General features: G+C 44.1%; 1 protein-coding gene across 3 annotated transcripts in view; it reads right to left on the bottom strand.

Moving 5' to 3' along the window:
- Positions 1-19,162, bottom strand: part of WDR19 (WD repeat domain 19) — a 410,737-nt gene that overhangs the window by 71,273 nt on the left and 320,302 nt on the right. For all 3 annotated transcript variants that reach the window (XM_029589326.1, XM_029589343.1, XM_029589335.1), the window contains exon 30: positions 15,464-15,560. In XM_029589326.1, coding sequence (XP_029445186.1) covers positions 15,464-15,560 — 97 coding nt within the window. The remainder of the gene's footprint in view (positions 1-15,463; positions 15,561-19,162) is intronic.

Below are 19,162 nucleotides of genomic sequence, written 5' to 3' on the forward strand. Positions count from 1 at the left end.
GATCCCTGAGAGCAGAGAGGCTTGAAAGATCACGTACTCACACAGTGGTTCCACGTAGGAGATGGCACTAGGGCTGGAACGGAGGCAGGCCCTCGAGGAGCGAGTACCTGGTTCCAGGGAACAGCTCTGAGGTGAAGATGGTAGTACTCACTGGTGTTGAAGATAGCGAATCCTTCCAGGCAGAAGAGAAGGTAGGAGCAGGTAGCGAGTCAGGGAACATGGGCCCTCAAGGAGCAAGTACCGGTTTCCTGATAGCGACCTGAAAAGCAAGCGAGGCCCCCGAGGAGCGAGTACCCCGTTAGCGTTAAGAGTCCAATAGAAATTGGAGAGGCAGAGTAGCTGGGTATGGAGAGCGAATCCCATCCGTAAGATTCCCCTTGTTAACTCAAAGGCTAGCAAACATTGTAGGCTTTAAATATCCGGGCAGCATGACGTCATCACAGGGGGACGCCCCTGAGGTTCGCGCCATGTAGGAAATAAGAGTGAGGGCCGCACGGCGCACACGCCCTAAGGTACCAGCGGAGCATGGTGGGAGGCAGCGCCCAAGCCGGTCCGGGGACGCCGGAGAAAATGGCAGGAAGACGCCGCAGCAGCCAGGCGTCCATCCACAGCGAGAGGAGGTGCAAAGAAAGAAAGGTAGGTGGCGTGAAGCCATCGGGAAGGGACAGTTGCAACAATTCTCCACCTCCTGCAGAGGTGGCATGATGGAAACACGTGCCTCGAGGTCCTGGACACCTGTTGCCATTGTGACTGTAAGGTCCACTCCGCCCTGTGCATGCAGAGGCAGGCCAGCAAAGTGACATGGATAGAGGCAGCCATGTGGCCCAAGATACGAAGCAGCAGACAAGTAGGAACTTGCTGACGGCTGCGGACAAAGCTCGCCAGCGATGACAGGACAAGTGCCCAATCGCGGTGCAGACACGCCTTGGCCTGAATCATGTCCAGTCTGGCTCCTATGAAGTCCAGGTGGGACGACAGGCAAGGGTGGGACCTTGGGTAATTGATGAAAAACCCCATGGTCAGACCTAAAAAGTGCAGCACTCCCTACTGGGAGTTGCTTTTGATCAGCCAGTCATCCAAGTAGGGGAACACATGTACCCCCTGACGTCTGTTGTGCACCCCCACCACTACTAGGCACTTGGTGAAGACCGGAAGGGCTGAGGCCAAACCAAATGGCAGTACTCGATACTGGTAGTGAGCTTTTCCAACCACAAATAGAAGATACTTCCTGTGATTTGGGAAGATCGCATTGTGGGCGAGGGCACCCTTCAGGTCGAGGGAGCAGAGCCAGTCTCCTCTTCTGAGGAGTGGAATCAGGATGCCCAGAGAGACCATTTTGAACTTTTCCCTCTGAAGGAAATTGATCAAGGCTCTGAGGTCGAGAATGGGGCATAGACCCCCAGTTCTCTTTGGTATCAGAAAATACTTTGAATAGAACCCTTGGCCCTGTTGGTGGAGGGGAACGGGTTCTACCACTCCTGCCATTAGAAGGGTAGAGAGCTCTGTGAAAAATAATTCCTGCGGAATGGACGAACCCCATGACAGACATGGGGGGAAGTCCATAGGGATGTCTCAGAAATTCAGCAGATACTCCTGGCGGATCATTGTGAGAACATACCGGTCTGACATAATGAGTGGCCAGTGGTGGGTGAAGTGAAGCAGCCTGCCTCCAACTGGAGGGCAGGATGCCGGGGGTATAGCGAGCTGACTCACGCTCCCTCATGCCCAGTCAAAGCCCCGTGGCAGGGCTCTGCTGGGGGGCTGGCTGAAGCCTGGGGTCTGCTGTTGGCAAGAACAACCCCTGGAACCAGCGCGGGGTGTATGTGCCCGGGAGGCGGGAGGTTAATATTTCCTTTGGTGGTAGAAGGATTTCCTCGAACCTTGTTGTAAGGACTTTTTGATGGAGGATGGTGGATCGGAAGCACTAGCCAATAGCTGTTGAAGGGTCTCATGGTGGTCCTTCAATTGGGCTACCGCATCCCTGACCTTGTCCCCAAAGAGATTTTCTCCTGTGCAAGGCAGATCAGCCAGCTTCTCCTGGACCACCGGCCGGACCAAGGAATGGAGCCAAGCCATCCTGCGGGCGTCAATGCCCACTGCAGCTACTCTCGCCATTGTCTCAAAAACATCATAGGTGGACCTCACCTCATGTTTTCCTGCCTCCAGACCCTGCTGTACATCGCAGAGAATGTATCTTGCTGCTGCTATGACAGGCAGTCTGAGAGCTCCTCGACCTGCTTCCACAGGTTCCAGTTGTATTGGGTCATATATAATTGGTAGGAGGTGATGTGGGCAATGAGCATAGTGCTGTTGTTTCCGTCTGTTCCCGACGCCCTCTCTCCGCCTTCCTTACCTCTTTGGCGCCTCCCTCTTCGTCCGCGGGAAGATTGGCTGCCGCGGCGTCCTTCTGCCGAGGCCCTCCGGCGTCCCTGTACCGGCTAGATGCTGCAAACCGCCATGTTTTCTGGAGGCCTAGGGGGTGCGCAAGCGGCCCCGACTGAAGTACCGGCGATGGCGCGAACCCCCGAAGATGACGTCACCCGCTACGGATATATAAGGTTTTGGAATTTGCTAACACATCATGTTAGCAAGGAATGATACGGACTCACTTCGACCTTCCAGGCTACTCTGCTTCCTTGGACTTACTAGGGTTACACTACCTAAGCTACTCTGCCTCCTCGGACTTACTAGGGGTACCCGCTCCTCGGGGGCCTCGCTCTCTTCTTTTGTTTTTCAGGTGATGGTCTGGAACCGGTACTCGCTCCTTGAGGGCCCTCGTTCCCAGACTTACTTGGCACTCTCTTCTGCCTGGAAGTCTTCACTGCCAACTACATCAGTGAGTTACCATCGCTCTCTCAGAGCTTTCCCTGGAACCAGGTACTCGCTCCTCGAGGGCCTATACTTTCCAGCTCCTGGGCTTCTATGAGACCTTGTGTGAGTGTTACCATCTGGTTCAGTTCATGAACTCTGCATACCCTGCCTACTCACTATATTTCAGTTTCTCTACAGCTCAGCCTCCAAGGATCGCTGTTCCAGTATCTCTACGCTACTCTGCCTCCTCGGACTTACCAGGGGTACCCGCTCCTCAGGGCCTCGCTCTCTTTTATTTCAGATTGCAGACAGGAACCGGTACTCGCTCCTCGAGGGCCCATGTTCCTAAACACTCTTAAGATTCTCTATTGCCTGGAAGCGATCACAGATACAGACAATCGTGAGTTGCCACCGCTCGCTCAGAGCTTTCCCTGGAACCAGGTACTCGCTCCTCGAGGGCCTAACTCTTTCCAGCTACTGAGCCTTCTTAAGAATCTATGTGAGATTGTCATCTGCTACTGGCTATGTATACAGCATACCCTGTCTGCTCACTATCTATAGTCTCTCTACAGCTCAGCAACCCTGGGATCGCAGTTCCAGTATCTGAAGGACTTCAGCCCTGCCGGGCATATCAGCTCACTACTGCCACATCTGGTGGTTCTACTAACCTGTCTAATAAAAGAACTATCTGTGTCTGTCTCCATACCCAAGCCTAGCCTGTGGTCCCTCTCAGGATATCCTCCTGGGGGCGCTGTCATCTGCCATTGGCCCAAGGATTCACCTATTTACTACAGAGTGCTCACTCATTGCACTTCAGGAGCTGAGCATAACAGATTGCTACTCTTATCTGCTTGTTTCTTCCATCAGCATAGCAGATTCTATCAGATTGCTAACTCCTTCCCCAACGGGAGTATCCAGCAGCAGATCCTACAGATTGCTAGCAACCATCTGATGTCTCCGCCTATCAGACATCAGAACCATAACAGATTGCTAACTCCTCCTTTCACAGGAGCAAACTCTACCAGAACTCTAACAATATGTTGCACTTGAATTATATCTTTCGTTTTCTATCTCTGGAAATCTGTCGTATTATTTCCCGGAGAAAAATCTAAGTTCCTCTGGATTGGAAGGAATTGTGAACAAGAAGATGATCTCTTACATATCTTTATCAATTTGACCCAAGCTCATTTAAGTGGTGATATCACAATACTCTTCAACCAGCCTCTTGGCAATTTAATGTAAGAGAACATACTTCAGATCAAGAGGAGTCATCAGCATCTGTTTCCCAGGCAAATTAACATAGAAAGATCTGTCATTCAACCAAACCTCAGCACCAGTGATCATCAAACGGTATGGTTTAATATCACAAAAAGGACACGGAAAAGAAGCACAAAAACCCAAGTTTTGCTGTTCAAAAACACAGACTTTGATGAAATGGGGAAGTACCTGGAGGAAGAACTAAAAGGCTGGGAGAAAGAGAGAGATGTGGATCAACAGTGGACCAATCTAAAAGGAGCAATTACCAAGGCAATTAATCTATATGTTAGAAAAGTAAAGAAAAGCAAAAGAAAAATGAAACCTATCTAGTTCTCAAAGGAGGTGGCTGACAAAATAAAGGCTAAAAGAACAGCGTTCAAGAAATATAAAAGATCCCAAAAGGAGGAGCACAAAGAAGAATATCTGGTAGAACTGAGGGAGACAAAGAAATTAATCAAGATGGCAAAAAGTCAAGCGGAAGAGAGGATTGCCAAGGAGGTAAAGAGTGGTAACAAAACATTTTTCAGATACATCAGTGAAAAGAGAAAAGTTCAAAGTGGTATATTGAAATTGAAAGGTGGAAAGGATCAATGTGTGGAGAGAGACGAAGAAATGGCAGAAATATTAAATGAATACTTCAGTTCTGTGTTCACTAAAGAGGACCCTGGAGAAGGACAGTCACTAGTTAACAAGAAACTGGAGGGGAATGGAGTAGATGTAACTCCATTTACAGTAGAAAATGTATGGGAAGAGCTGGTGAAACTGAAAGTGGACAAAGCCATGGGGCCTGATGAAGTTCATCCCAGAATACTGAGGGAGCTCAGAGATGTGCTGGCGGGTCCACTGTGTGACCTGTTCAATAGATCCCTAGAAACGGGAGTGGTGTCGAGTGATTGGAGGAGAGCGGTGGTGGTCCCGCTTCACAAGAGTGGGAACAGAGAAGAGGCTGGTAACTACAGACCGGTTAGCCTCACTTCGGTGGTGGGAAAAGTAATGGAGTCACTGTTGAAAGAGAGAATAGTGAACTATCTACAGTCGGGAGAATTGCTGGACCAGAGGCAGCATGGATTCACCATTGGAAGATCCTGTCAGACAAATCTGATTGACTTTTTTGACTGGGTAACCAAGGAATTGGATCAAGGAAGAGCACTCGATGTCATCTACTTGGATTTCAGCAAGCTTTTGACACTGTCCCGCACAGGAGACTGGTGAATAAAATGAGAAGCTTAGGAGTGAGTGCCGAGGTGGTGGCCTGGATTGCAAACTGGTTGACGGACAGAAGACAATGTGTGATGGTAAATGGAACTCTCTCTGAAGAGAGAGCGGTTTTAAGCGGTGTACCGCAGGGATCGGTGTTGGGACCGGTCCTTTTCAATATCTTTGTGAGCGACATTGCGGAAGGGATAGAAGGTAAGGTATGTCTTTTTGCGGATGACACTAAGATCTGCAACAGAGTGGACACGCCGGAAGGAGTGGAGAGAATGAGACGGGATTTAAGGAAGCTGGAAGAGTGGTCGAAGATATGGCAGCTGAGATTCAATGCCAAGAAGTGAAGAGTCATGCATATGGGGAGTGGAAATCCGAATGAACTGTATTCGATGGGGGGAGAAAGGCTGATGTGCACGGAGCAGGAGAGAGACCTTGGGGTGATGGTGTCTAATGATCTGAAGTCGGCGAAACAATGCGACAAGGCAATAGCTAAAGCCAGAAGAATGCTGGGCTGCATAGAGAGAGGAATATCGAGTAAGAAAAGGGAAGTGATTATCCCCTTGTACAGGTCCTTGGTGAGACCTCACCTGGAGTATTGTGTTCAGTTCTGGAGACCGTATCTCCAACGAGACAGAGACAAGATGGAGGCGGTCCAGAGAAGGGCGACCAAAAAGGTGGAAGGTCTTCATCAAATGACATATGAGGAGAGATTGAAGAATCTAAATATGTACACCCTGGAGGAAAGGAGGAGCAGAGGTGATATGATACAGACTTTCAGATACTTGAAAGGTTTTAATGATCCAAAGACAACGACAAACCTTTTCCGTAGGAAAAAAATCAGCAGAACCAGGGGTCAAGATTTGAAGCTCCAGGGAGGAAGATTCAGAACCAATGTCAGGAAGTATTTCTTCACGGAGAGGGTGGTAGATGCCTGGAATGCCCTTCCGGAGGAAGTAGTGAAGACCAGAACTGTGAAGGACTTCAAAGGGGCGTGGGATAAACACTGTGGATCCATAAAGTCAAGAGGCCGTCAATGAAGAGTGGGTGGCTCACCAGAATGACGGCTACTGCCTGGAGATAATACCCTTATTCAATAAACATACACATGGTTACTGTGACTCCAACATCGCTCTAAGCTTCAACAGCAAGAGGAAATGTGGAAAAAAGGATTTGCACTCACAAAGCGGGGAATAGCTGGCTTGTTATGGCGGTTACTACCCCAAACCAAATAAGCCTGATACTTCACTTTCAATGCATATCCAGCATAGCTCTCTGCTTCAACGGCAGGGGAGAAGAAAAACTAATACTTCACGCATATCCAGCATAGCTCTCTGCTTCAACGGCAGGGGAGAAGAAAAACTGATACTTCACACATATCCAGCATAGCTCTCTGCTTCAACAGCAGGAGAGAAGAAAAACTAATACTTCACGCATATCCAGCATTGCTCTCTGCTTCAACGGCAGGGGAGAAGAAAAACTGATACTTCACACATATCCAGCATAGCTCTCTGCTTCAACGGCAGGGGAGAAGAAAAACTGATACTTCACGCATATCCAGCATAGCTCTCTGCCTCAACGGCAGGGGAGAAGAAAAAACTGATACTTCACGCATATCCAGCATAGCTCTCTGCCTCAACGGCAGGGGAGAAGAAAAACTGATACTTCACGCATATCCAGCATAGCTCTCTGCTTCAACGGCAGGGAAGAAGAAAAACGACCAATAAGGGCTGAATAACAAAGTCTGGGTAAAACAAATAAGCATGGGTGTAGCTTGCTTATTGCGGCGGTTACTACCCCTACTACCCCTAACTAATCAAGCTTGATATTTCACTTGGATGCAGCTCCATCACTGCTCTCTACATTAATGGTGGGGGTGGAAGGGAAATAGAACCAAAGAGCTAAGAGAAACAGATAAGTATGAGAAAAGAAATGTGTGAAGCTTGCTGGGCAGACTGGATGGGCTGTTTGGTCTTCTTCTGCCGTCATTTCTATGTTTCTATAATCCCATAAATGCGTAACAAACTTGCCAGGTTGTAAGATTCCCATGTCAGGAATTCCCAGACTCCCCTCAGTCCCAAACCTTCTTTAAACATATCAATGGAATAAAGTGTCCAGGGCCCTCAAGTCTTTTTGTATTAAATGAACTGGATGATTTTGAAGAAACCAAGAGCCATTTTAGGGAAAATCACCATTTTAAAGAGGTTAATCCTTTCCCCCAATGGCAATGGAAATTATGCCAGGTCTGGCACTTTCGTTGGCATGATCTAAAAGTTGGAAGATATTGAGGTTGTATAGGGCTTCCAAATCAGGAGATTCTAGCAAACCCAAATATCCAACAGGTCTCGCCATCTTCCCATTTTAATGATAACCCATCAGGCCAGTGCTCATGCATGGAAGCCGAAGAGACTAAAGCCTCAGATTTGTCTATGTTTCAGTTTTAGGCCAGAAAATTCTCCAAACTTCCCAATAATTGCATAAGGACCACAGGCGATGCCACTGGCTGAGTCAAAAACACTAGGATATCATCAGCAATTCCAGAGTGCCCATCTACATTTCCACTATCTCCTCCATCAACTGTACTGAAAGCAGAAATGGTTCCAAAGTAACAGAAATAAAGACAGAGAGAGTGAGCAGCCCTGACTGGTACCTCTCCCTATAGGACAAACATCTGACTGGACACCATTTACAACTATGGTCGCTTTAGGGTTGTTATATCACAGCATCACTGTTTGCTGGAATGGTCAAATTAAACCAATATGATTCAAAAGACTGAATAAATATTGACATTCAACGCTGTCAAACGCCTTTTTGACATCGAAGCTGACAGCCGGAAAAGGAATATGATGGCTTTCCCCCAAGGTCATAGCAGTTAGCAGGAGACGTACATTTGTCAAAGCATATCGTTCCCCCCAAAATACCAAAACACTTCAATCTGACCTGGCCCAATGATCTTAGCAATGTAAGAACAACCTATCTGCCAATATTTTACCCAAGAGCTTTTGGTAAAAATGTAGTTAAGAAATGGGGCAGTAGGGAAACCAAGATGGCCACGCTCTAGGGTAGACGCAGAAACAGTCTCTCTGATACCTATTAGAATTCAACTTATCTTTTCCCGATATCGAGGATGCCGCACACCAAGAGTAAAGTGAAACTGAGAGAAGTTTTGGCTTCCTCTCCATTACCTTCATCCAAATCCTCTCAACCATGGATAGAGATGATTTTTGTGACTCCTCTACAAACACTGGAGGGAAGGGCTGCGGATGTGGCTGGCGGGGAGTGAACACCAGTCCTTATGGCCGAGGAAACATTGTTAAGCCCTGGAACTCCAGCGAGCTCCCCTCTTCCTTCCACTGCTTTTGTTGATATTTCGGAGGAATTGTCATCTTCATCTATGAAAACAGAGTTAAATCAAGGAACTCTGTTTGTCTCAAGAAGTGACACCATTTTGGCACAAACTTCAGAGAATCTCCACAAGGGAGATTCCAAGGGCATTTTGGAAAAGTCGCTGCCTGTTAGCAGAGAAGTGGTCATGGGGAACCCCTGAGAAGGAGGAGAAGGTGAACCAAAGGTACATTTGATTATTCAGCCTGCATTGACTTGACCTTCAGTAATTACCCTAGAATCGATATGGAATCCATTAACATCTTTGGAAAAGGCAATATGTTCTTTAACACAAGCCATGAAAGAAAATATAACTAATACTGAGAAAGTGGAATCTCAAATAATAGTGGCAGATATTAAAATAAAAGAGTTGGACACTAGAATGTCATCTGTAGAAGCAGTACAAGCGAAGTTAATACAGTTGGATACTGGTCACCTTAAGAAATTGGAAAATTTAGAAAATATATTGAGAGGTTTAAATTTAAGGATCCTGAATTTTCCTAATTTGAAATTGATAAACCCTTCATGACATTTTCAACAATTATCTTATAAAGATCCATAAATTACCCAAAGAAGCAATCCCGACAATTACAAACATTTTCTATTTGCCATCATCTTTGAAAGAGGCACTGGTTGATCAAGTACAAGATAATACTTTAAATATTTTGGAACTTTCTTGTGAAATGGATATTCAGACTAGAGGGACTCTGCTTGTAACTTCTGCGTTTCCATCAGAAAGAAATTCATATTGAGAATTTTTCTTCGAAATCAAGCTCGTCTGTTTCATGGCCAGAAATTCTGGATATATCCAGATATAACAAAAACTGCACAAGAGAGGCATAAGAAATTCTTGTCAATGAGAGCTGAAGTGTTAGCACTTGGAACCAGGTTTATTTTGAAATATCCTTTTAAATGTTTAATTAAATATTAAAATTCAAATTATGTGTTTCTTGAAATATCTCAATACGTGCATTTGTGGATTCACATTCCTAAAATTGTTCTGAGGGATGTATGGGGGAATAGAGAAATTATTGTAGCGGATCCTGGAACCTGTTTCCTTAAGAAAGATTGTTCTTTGTTAGTCGCTCCAATATTCATCATTGATCTCCCTCCCTTTATTTTTGGCATTGTTGATTATTTTAGTTTCCTGGATTATTAAGAATTTATTGTAAAAGTATCTCATACTTTGTTTACAAGTTATGCTTGTATGTAAATTTGAAATGCAAATAATAAAAAAAAAGAAATGGGGCAGTAGGATGCTGTTGAGGTTGGGTCCTTTCCTGCCTTGGGTATAACAATAATTTGTGCCAAATTTGTATCCTTTGGATATTCATCACGCTCCAACAGAGCTTGATCGTCTACACTCAAAGGTGCAGCCAAGTGATCTAGCAGAATCTTATAAAATTCTGCACTGTAAGCTTCTGGGCCAGGTGCCTTTAAAGACTTAGATTTACGGATGCCTCCGTGGATCTCCATCAAGCTAACTGGCTTATTTAGTCAAGAAAGGTGATTTTCAGTAAATTTAGGGAAATTCATCTTCTCTAGAAAACACTTACAGTTCTCCATATCACTCCCCTCTGAAGTGAACAAATCTTTGTAAAACAACTCCAGAGCTCTTTCTCTTTATTAAAATTCGCCAGGACTCTTGTCCTTGTTTTAAGGGCGGTAATATATCTGGGACCCAAGCTTGCTCTAATCAAATTTGCCAAACTTTTGCCAGTTTTTTGCTAAATTGATAGAGTATAAATTTCTAAGTAATAGATTTTCTTGGCTCTTTGATGTACTAATGAATTTAACACAAAAAACACAGCCAAATACAACTCTCTATTCTTTTTTGAATTAGAAGCAGCCAACTTTTCCTTAATCTTACTGAGCTGGCTTTCCACTTGTATGAGCTGTTTATCAATTTCTTTCCTTCATAAGAATATAAGAATATAAGAAAATACCATACAGGATTAGACCAAGGGTCCATCAAGCCCAGCATCCTGTTTCCAACAGTGGCCAATCCAGGCCATAAGAACCTGCAAATACCCAAAAACTAAGTCTATCCCATGCTACTGATGCTAGTAATAGCAGCGGCTATTTTCTAAGTCAACTTAATTAATAGCAGGTAATGGACTTCTCCTCCAAGAACTTATCCAAACCTTTTTTAAACCTAGCTATACTAACTGCACTAACCACATCCTCTGGCAACAAATTCCAGAGTTTAATTGTGCATTGAGTGAAAAAGAACTTTCTCTGATTAGTTTTAAACATGCTAGATGCTATTTCATGGAGTGCCCCCCTAGTCCTATTATCCGAAAGAGTAAATAACCGATTCACTTTTACCCGTTCTAAACTTCTCATGATTTTAAACACCTCTATCATATCCCCCCTCAGCCGTCTCTTCTCCAAGCTGAACAGTCCTACCTCTTTAGTCTTTCCTCATAGGGGAGCTGTTCCATCCCCTTTATCATTTTGGTCGTCCTTCTCTGTACCTTCTCCATCGCAACTATATCTTTTTTGAGATTCGGTGACCAGAATTTTACACAGTATTCAAGGTGCAGTCTCACCATGGAATGATACAGAGGCATTATGACATTTTCCGTTTTATTCACCATTCCCTTTCTAATAATTCCCAACATTCTGTTTGCTTTTTTGACTGCCACAGCACACTGAACCGACAATTTCAATGTATGGATCCATTATGATGCCTAGATCTCTTTCCTGGGTGGTAGCTTCTAATATGGAACCTTAGATTGTGTAACTATACCATGGATTATTTTTCTCTATATTTATCACCTTGCACTTATCCACATTAAATTTAATCTGTCATTTGGATGCCCAATTTTCCAGTCTCAGAAGGTCTTCCTGCAATTTATCACACTCCGCTTGTGTTTTAACTACTCTGAATAATTTTGTATCATCTGCAAATTTGATTACCTCACTCATCGTATTCCTTTCCAGATCATTTATAAATATATTGAAAAGCACGGGTCCCAGTACAGATCCCTGAGGCACTCCACTGCCCACTCCCCTCCATTGAGAAAATTGTCCATTTAATCCTACTCTCTGTTTTCTGTCTTTTAACCAGTTTGTAATCCATGAAAGGACATTGCCATCTATCCCATTTCTTTTTACTTTTCCTAGAGGCCTCTTATGAGGAACTTTGTCAAATGCCTTCTGAAAATCCAAATACACTACATCTACCGGTTCACCTTTATCTACATGTTTATTAACCCCTTCAAAAAAGTGAAGATTTGTGAAGCAAGATGTGCCTTGGGTAAAGCCATATTGACTTTGTTCCATTAAACCATGCCTTTCTATATGTTCTGTGATTTTGATATTTAGAATACTTTCCACTATTTTTCCTGGCACTGAAGTCAAGCTAACTGGTCTGTAGTTCCTGGATCACCCCAGAGCCCTTTTAAATATTGGGGTTACATTAGCCACCCTCCAGTCTTCAGGTAAGATGGATGATTTTAAAGATAGGGTACAAATTTTTACTAATAGATCTGAAATTTAATTTTTTAGTTCCTTCAGAACCCTGGGGTTCTGAAGGAACCATCAGGTCCAGGTGATTTACTACTCTTCAGTTTGTCAATCAGGCCTACCATATCTTCTAGGTTCACCGTGATTTGGTTCAGTCCATTTGAATCATTACCCATGAAAACCTTCTCCGGAATGGGTATCTCCCCAATATCCTCTTCAGTAAACACTGAAACATGTGATATCTCTTTTTTTGCCACAAAAGAGATATCACATCACCTCTAAGTACCGCCTTAGCAGTGTACCAAAACAATATAGGATCTTCCTTTTGGCATCTATTATGACTCTCTAAATCTTATATCTTGTTTTAAGGTAATCCTGAAACTGTGGGTCTCTGGCCAAGAAGTATGGAAACTTCCAAGTGTGGTAATGCTTTTCTCCATCCCCCCGAACTATTATATCCATTATGGGGTATGATCGGTCACTGTGAGGTTGCCTATGCCCGTGTCAGTAACTCGGGAAAAAGGTGTTGAGAGATTAAAATATAGTCGATCCTAGAGTAGGAAGAGTGAGCTCTGAATCAAAGGGTAAAATCCCTCTCTAGGAGGTGAAGAAGGTTCCACGAATCTACCACACTCAATCCCTCCTTCAAAAAGCAAATTCCCTTAACCCTTCTGATCTTATCACCTGAGGACTGGTGAGATTTATACAAAGTGGGATCTTGAACCAGATTAAAATCACTGCCCACCACCAACTCATCATCTATATAGGAAGGCAGGAGTTTATGTAGGCTTTCAAAGAAACCATGCTCATAATTGTTGGGAGCATAGATATTACACACAATCAAAAGTTTACGTTACAGTACAACGACCAAAATCCCATAACAATCTTGATGGTCCTTGATTTCTTCTCTCTGCACTGTCAGTGGAAGGCTCTTATGAATTAAAATAGCCACTCCTGCGGATCTAGTGTATGCTGATGCATATCGAACATCCCCCACCCACCATTTCCTCAGCTTTTGATGTTCGACATCATTCAGGTAAGAGTCTTGTTTACAATACATCAGCCTGTTTTTTCTTCACAGTCGTGAGAATCTTAGTACATTTGATCGCTGAAACAATGCCACAAACATACCAGAACATTATCTTCACATCAAAGTCATAGTCTATCCTACTGAATCAAGAGATGCACACAAAAAAAAAACATTCTCCTTCTTATATGCGAGCTCTCCCAGCATGGGATCCCACCAATAGGCTGCATCCCCCATCGCTCTGCCCTGTCTCTTATGAATACTAACCCCAGTCTCCCTCCCATGCACCTGTACCCTTTATTTCCCCTCCTCCCTTCCCACCTCTCCCTCCCCCAACCAAAATACTATCTTACACATACTTCCCTTCTGAAACCTCATTCTGTGCCAAGGCCCTTTCTTCACTCCTCCCCACTCCCACCTACCAAGGTCTCCTCAAAACTCCAACCTGCGTTATCCATCCTTCGCCCCATCCTTAATCCTTTCCTATAAATTTCCTGTTTTCCCCTTCAATATATCCATCCTTCAATACTATTTAGAGATCATATATTAGGAAAAAAGACAAATAAACAGGTTGTCAGCTAGAGGTAGTAAAATCAAGAATAACGCCAGATAACAGTCAAATGAGGAAAACGTCCTCAACTATAGCCACTTTTTCAGCCTCATTGTTCATACTGTGATTACAATATGCTTCCTCTTTTTGAGAGGCAAAAATCAAAGTGAATTATACTTGCAGTTCTGTGTCCTGCAAGATTAACACCGTCAAAATGCACTTGTAGCGCATATAAGGCCTGTCAGGTGGATGGTAAACACTATTCAATTCATCTCCCGAAACTGCCCACATCAGTTTACATTATACCTCAGCTCGTCTACAAATATTTGTTTTGCATATGGCATGGATAGAAACCAGCAATATCTGCTGAAATGGTGAACTCTTGACTTTAGCTGTGTACAACAAGGCCGAGCAAATACCCAGCGCAAAGAGTTTGAAGCAGAGGGGGCGAATTCTTAACACTTTGCGGATAATTTTGTGGAGTAGGTGCATGTTATAAAATCCAGGGTCGGCGCGTGGTAGGGGATGCACACATGTGCACCTTGCGCGCACCAAGCCCGAGGGGAGCCCCGATGGCTTTCCCCGTTCCCTCCAAGGCCGCTCCGAAATCGGAGCAGCCTTGGAGGGAACTTTTTTTTCAGACCTCCCTACCTTTCCCTATCTAACTCACCCCCCAGCCCTAACTAAATCCCCCCCCCTGTACCTTTGTTTAAAAAGTTACGCCTGCCCAAGGCAGGCGTAACTTGCACGCGCTGGCCGGCTGCCCGTGCGCCATGCCCCAGCACAGGCCGCTGTGCCTGAGGACTTGGGAACTCCCCCGGACCGTCACCCCGCCCTCGGACCACCCTGAACCGCTGCCCCCCGCCCCCGAACTGCCGCCACGCCCCGAACTGTCCATTTCTGAAAGTCCCGGGACATACATGCGTCCCGGGGCTTGTGCACACGCTGCCGAGTCTATGCAAAATAGGCTTGGCGCACACAGGGGCAGATTTTCTTGGGTTATATGCGTAGCCTTTGAAAATCTGCCCCTATATGTTTCAATATTTACCTTTGTAATAGGGGTAATATTTCCATAAATACATTTAAATATTTCTGTTAGAAGTACTATAGTAAATTCAATTTTTTTTTAAAGTGACATAGTTAATTAAAACAGAGATGTCAGAATATTTTCCAATATTCTATATTTTGGCCTGATTTTCAAAGCCATTTCTGCAAATAGCTGTTATAAAATAGTTGAGATTCAGTTTGAATAAATATATGCACATAACTCAATTTCGCATATACTATCATGAAAACTGGGAATAGGTATTCCAGGGGACGAAGTTGGGACTTTTGCAAATACATGCCTTATTTTGGAAAATACAAAAGTAAGTTAAGCTGCACAAGTTATGCACTTGATAGATCAAGTGTAACTTTATGCAGGTGAGTTTGTATGGGAGTCAGGCCACTTATGTGGGAATTTTCAAAGCAAACTCGTACAGATAAGTTTGTTTTAAAAATTTGGGATAAAATCTGTGTTTAACAGATACGCACAGACTTTATCCCAACACGCATAGTCATGAAATTACCCTCCCTTCAAAAGAACATGACTGAATAAAATCATTGAAAATGTAAAACTGTTTTACAGAACTCATCATAATGGGCACCATGCATTTATTCCAATGTGTTCACTACAGAAGTCCTGACAGCAACTTTCTAATGAGACAAGATTCAGAATGCCACTTGCATGGAAACCAGAGAACAGCTGAGTCACCTACCTGCAGACTGCTCCTCCCTGGCAATTATAATGGCACTTTTGGCAGCTTCTCTGTATTGCTTCAGTGCCATGTACAAACGAAATAGGTACTTGGCATCCTTTAAGAAACAAACAAAACAGCATGAGGTCAATACTCAAAAGCTTTGTGCATGTAACTTTGAAGTTATTAGCACAAACCTGATTTCCAAATAGTCCACCAACTCTCTCCCGCCGCATGCATAAATTTTGTACAAACAACTTTTGAGGCGCACAAAATTTATCCAGATAAAAAGGGGCAACAATAGAAGCATTTCGGGTGCAGGGCTTAACTTTACCCAGTGTACGAGAATATTTAGTATTGTATGGGTAAAGTTAAATGTGTATATCTTATTGGAAAAATAGCAGCCCTAAGTTTATCCGGATAAAGTTATATGCGCAACTTTATCTGAGTATATTCAGCAGGAAACGTGTGCATCTAAGTCCTATTGAATATCCAGGACAAGTTATGTGCATAAATTTTCCTGAATTTTATAACCGCCTTGTCACTGAATATTGACCTCTATATTTTTTGATGTGCATATACAAAACATTGAGTGTTATATAGAAACATAAAAACAGACTAGCACAGCAGATAAAAACCTTTAGTCTGCCCATTTCCCCTTCCCATTGCAATACCACAGATCCTATTTGATCTCCAGCTTTACTGTCCCTACCCCACAAATGAGGCTCTTCTGTGCTTAACCCATGCTTTCTGGAATTCTGATACTGGTTTTGCTGCCACCATTTCCACTGGGAGTCTGTTCCATGCATCTATCACCCTTTCTGTTATAAAATATTATATTATTATATTATTCCTAAATGTATCCCCTTCAAAGACCCATACCAGGATCCTTTATTCTTGAACTTTCTTTTTGCTGGAAAAAAAATGCTTGCCTATAACATTTGTGGTATTTAAATATCACTATCATATCCCCCTCTTCTCCTCTAGCCTATATATATTTAAGTCTTTAAGGGAATAATTTTCAAAAGGATTTACTTGCATAAGCACTGGTACAAATAAATTAGCTTTTGAATATCCACCAGAGATTAATTCATGTAAAAATGCATGTTTAACTCGATTACGTGTGTACTTTTATGTGCACTCGCATGAGGCATTCCAGGGAATAGAGTTAGGGTGGGAAAAGGAGTTATCTGTATACAATAGTATGCAAATAAATCTGCATGTATGAAGTTACACCTGCTCTGAAGCAAGTGCAACTTTGTGTGCATACGTTGGCACAGGTACCGGGGATCTAGTTCTCAGGGGAACACAGGATCTGGTGCAAGAGATTAAAATAGTGAATCCACTTGGCAACAGTGATCATAATGTAATAAAATTTGAAATAATCACTGGAGTCTGAATACTAAGGAAAACTAGTGCAGCAGCATTTAATTATAAAAAGGGGTCTGTATTGAGACCTGTGCTATTTAGCATATTCATAAATGATCTGTAGAAAGGGACAAGGGAGATGACCACATTTACAGCTGTCACAAAATTGTTTCAAGACGATAAAAAAGCAGCATATTGTGAGGTATTGCAAAAGGAGATTGTGAAACTAGGATCCTGGGCTTCTAAATGGCAGATGAAATTTAATGTGGACAAGTGCAAAGTAATGGTTGTAGGGAAAAATAATCCTACTACAAATACTCGATGCTGGGTTCCATTTTAGAAGTCACCACCCAGGAAAAGGACCACATAGTACTTATGGATAATACCTTGAAATTTTTGACGCCATTTTGATTACTGGCGGCCGATGGCCCTTTGCCCTTACTATGTCACAGGGGTAACCGCCACCATTGGTCGACCCCAGTGACATAGTGAGGGCAAAGGGCCGTCGGCGCCATTTTGACTACTGGCAGCCGACAGCCCAAGTCCAGGAGATCACTCCCGGACCCCCGCTGGACCACCAGGGACTTTTGGCAGGTCTTGGGGGGCGTCAGGAAGGTGCGGGGGTTTGTTAGATTTTTACTTTTTTATTAAAGATTTGTCTGTGAGCCAGATGCAGCCATCAAAAGAGCCACATCTGGCTCGCGAGCCATAGGTTCCCGACCCCTGACTTAGATGTTAATGATGTATTCATTTGTGAAACATTTTGGTCTACTTTTGATAACATTTTCCGTAAATCTATAAGGGTTACATTGTCTGGTGGGTTGGTAGGCATTACTCCTTGCCTATCCATAACCCCACTTTCAATTTCACTCGCCATAAGCGATATTAGATTAGTTGTTACCAGACCAGTCCTTGGGTCAGGGCTGTCTTTCCCAACAGCCCCATTTGCTGGTAAATTTTCTAATGTCTGTTTACCTTGATTTAATGATGTCATCAAAGGTTGTGGTGGGGACGACGGCCCATAGCCGGGACGAAAGGAGGCAGCAAATGATGTCCCCACTCCATCCTGATTTGGCGTTTCCACCAGCCGTAGTACATGATCGTCCATAGGGCCCTTATATGCTACTGGTGAGGAAGCAAAAATCTTAGCTTTCCTCTTTCTCCCCATCCCTCAAGGGAGATAGATAAAAGCCAGTATTTGAGACCCAAAACAAAGCCATGCGTCCTTTTGGCGCATGCGGCTTAGGCATCGTGCTGGCGGCGGCAGGTGCACCACTCTGCCTTGAGATTTAAACTGCCAGTGTGTCGCTCCTGAGAAACGTCAACAGCTCACCTCCCAATCAGCTCCAGCTGGGTAGGCAGAATCTGCAGTTTTTTGTTTCTCTAGCTGTGCTGGACGGCCCTCCTCTCCTCTTTCTCCAGCTTCCCCTCACTGATAGATTTTTGTATCAACTGCATGTGAGAAGTTATGACTTCTTTTGTTTTATGCCTATAAAGCATTCCAGACCCTTACCGCAATGATTTTTGTTGGGGGGGGTTTCAAAGTTTGAAATCCTCCCAAAGTAGATACTCCAGAGAGTCAATCAGCAGTCAGCATCTGTCTCTAAGCTGAAGATTTAGTTGGCAGATACAGGACCACTTTTACTTAGAGGCAAAAGGGGCATCTGCTCAGGCCCCGCATAGAAAAAGGCCCACTGCATGAGTATAGAGGGCTCTGCCCTGATGACTATATTGGCCAGTGCACGATCTCAGGCAGCAGAGAATAGCCCTCTGCTTCCTGTACCAGCACTTCCCCCCTCCTAAGCAGCCTGTAGGGAACAAGAGAGGAACTGTATGCCTGGAACAGGCAGAGCACAAATCTCAGCAAAGAAAAGACACTTTGCTCCCTAATCAGCCCCTCCCTTCATGTCATTTAGAGACAGGAGCTGTTGGGGTGAGCCTACAGCAGACAATGCAGAGCAAAGAATAGCCACTCTGCTCTCTAATAAAACTCCTCTTGTTTCCTGCAAACAGGAGGGGAGGGGTGAGATTGGAGTGGATGGCAGAGCAAAGAATTCATTTTTTGTCTGCATATTTCTGTTTTTAAATTGTGGTCACTTATTAAGTTTTTGCTAAGATTTAATCTGCAAGTATAACTGAGGTGAGGTTTTCTGCTAGGCTGTAGGTTCTGAGTAGGGATCTGCAGCAGTCCAACTTGCTCTATTTTCCAAATAGGATAGTGGTATTCCCTTCCAGTCACAGCCACAGGGCTCAGGAGAAGAGAGGAAACAATAGAGGGGAGCCTTGCTAAGGAGAGGAGAGACCACAGAAGAGGGGTAATTCCAGTGATCATATCCAGGAAAATCCCTGTTC

This window comes from Rhinatrema bivittatum, chromosome 1 (assembly GCF_901001135.1).
Source record: "Rhinatrema bivittatum chromosome 1, aRhiBiv1.1, whole genome shotgun sequence".
Classification (NCBI taxonomy): Eukaryota; Metazoa; Chordata; class Amphibia; order Gymnophiona; family Rhinatrematidae; genus Rhinatrema; species Rhinatrema bivittatum.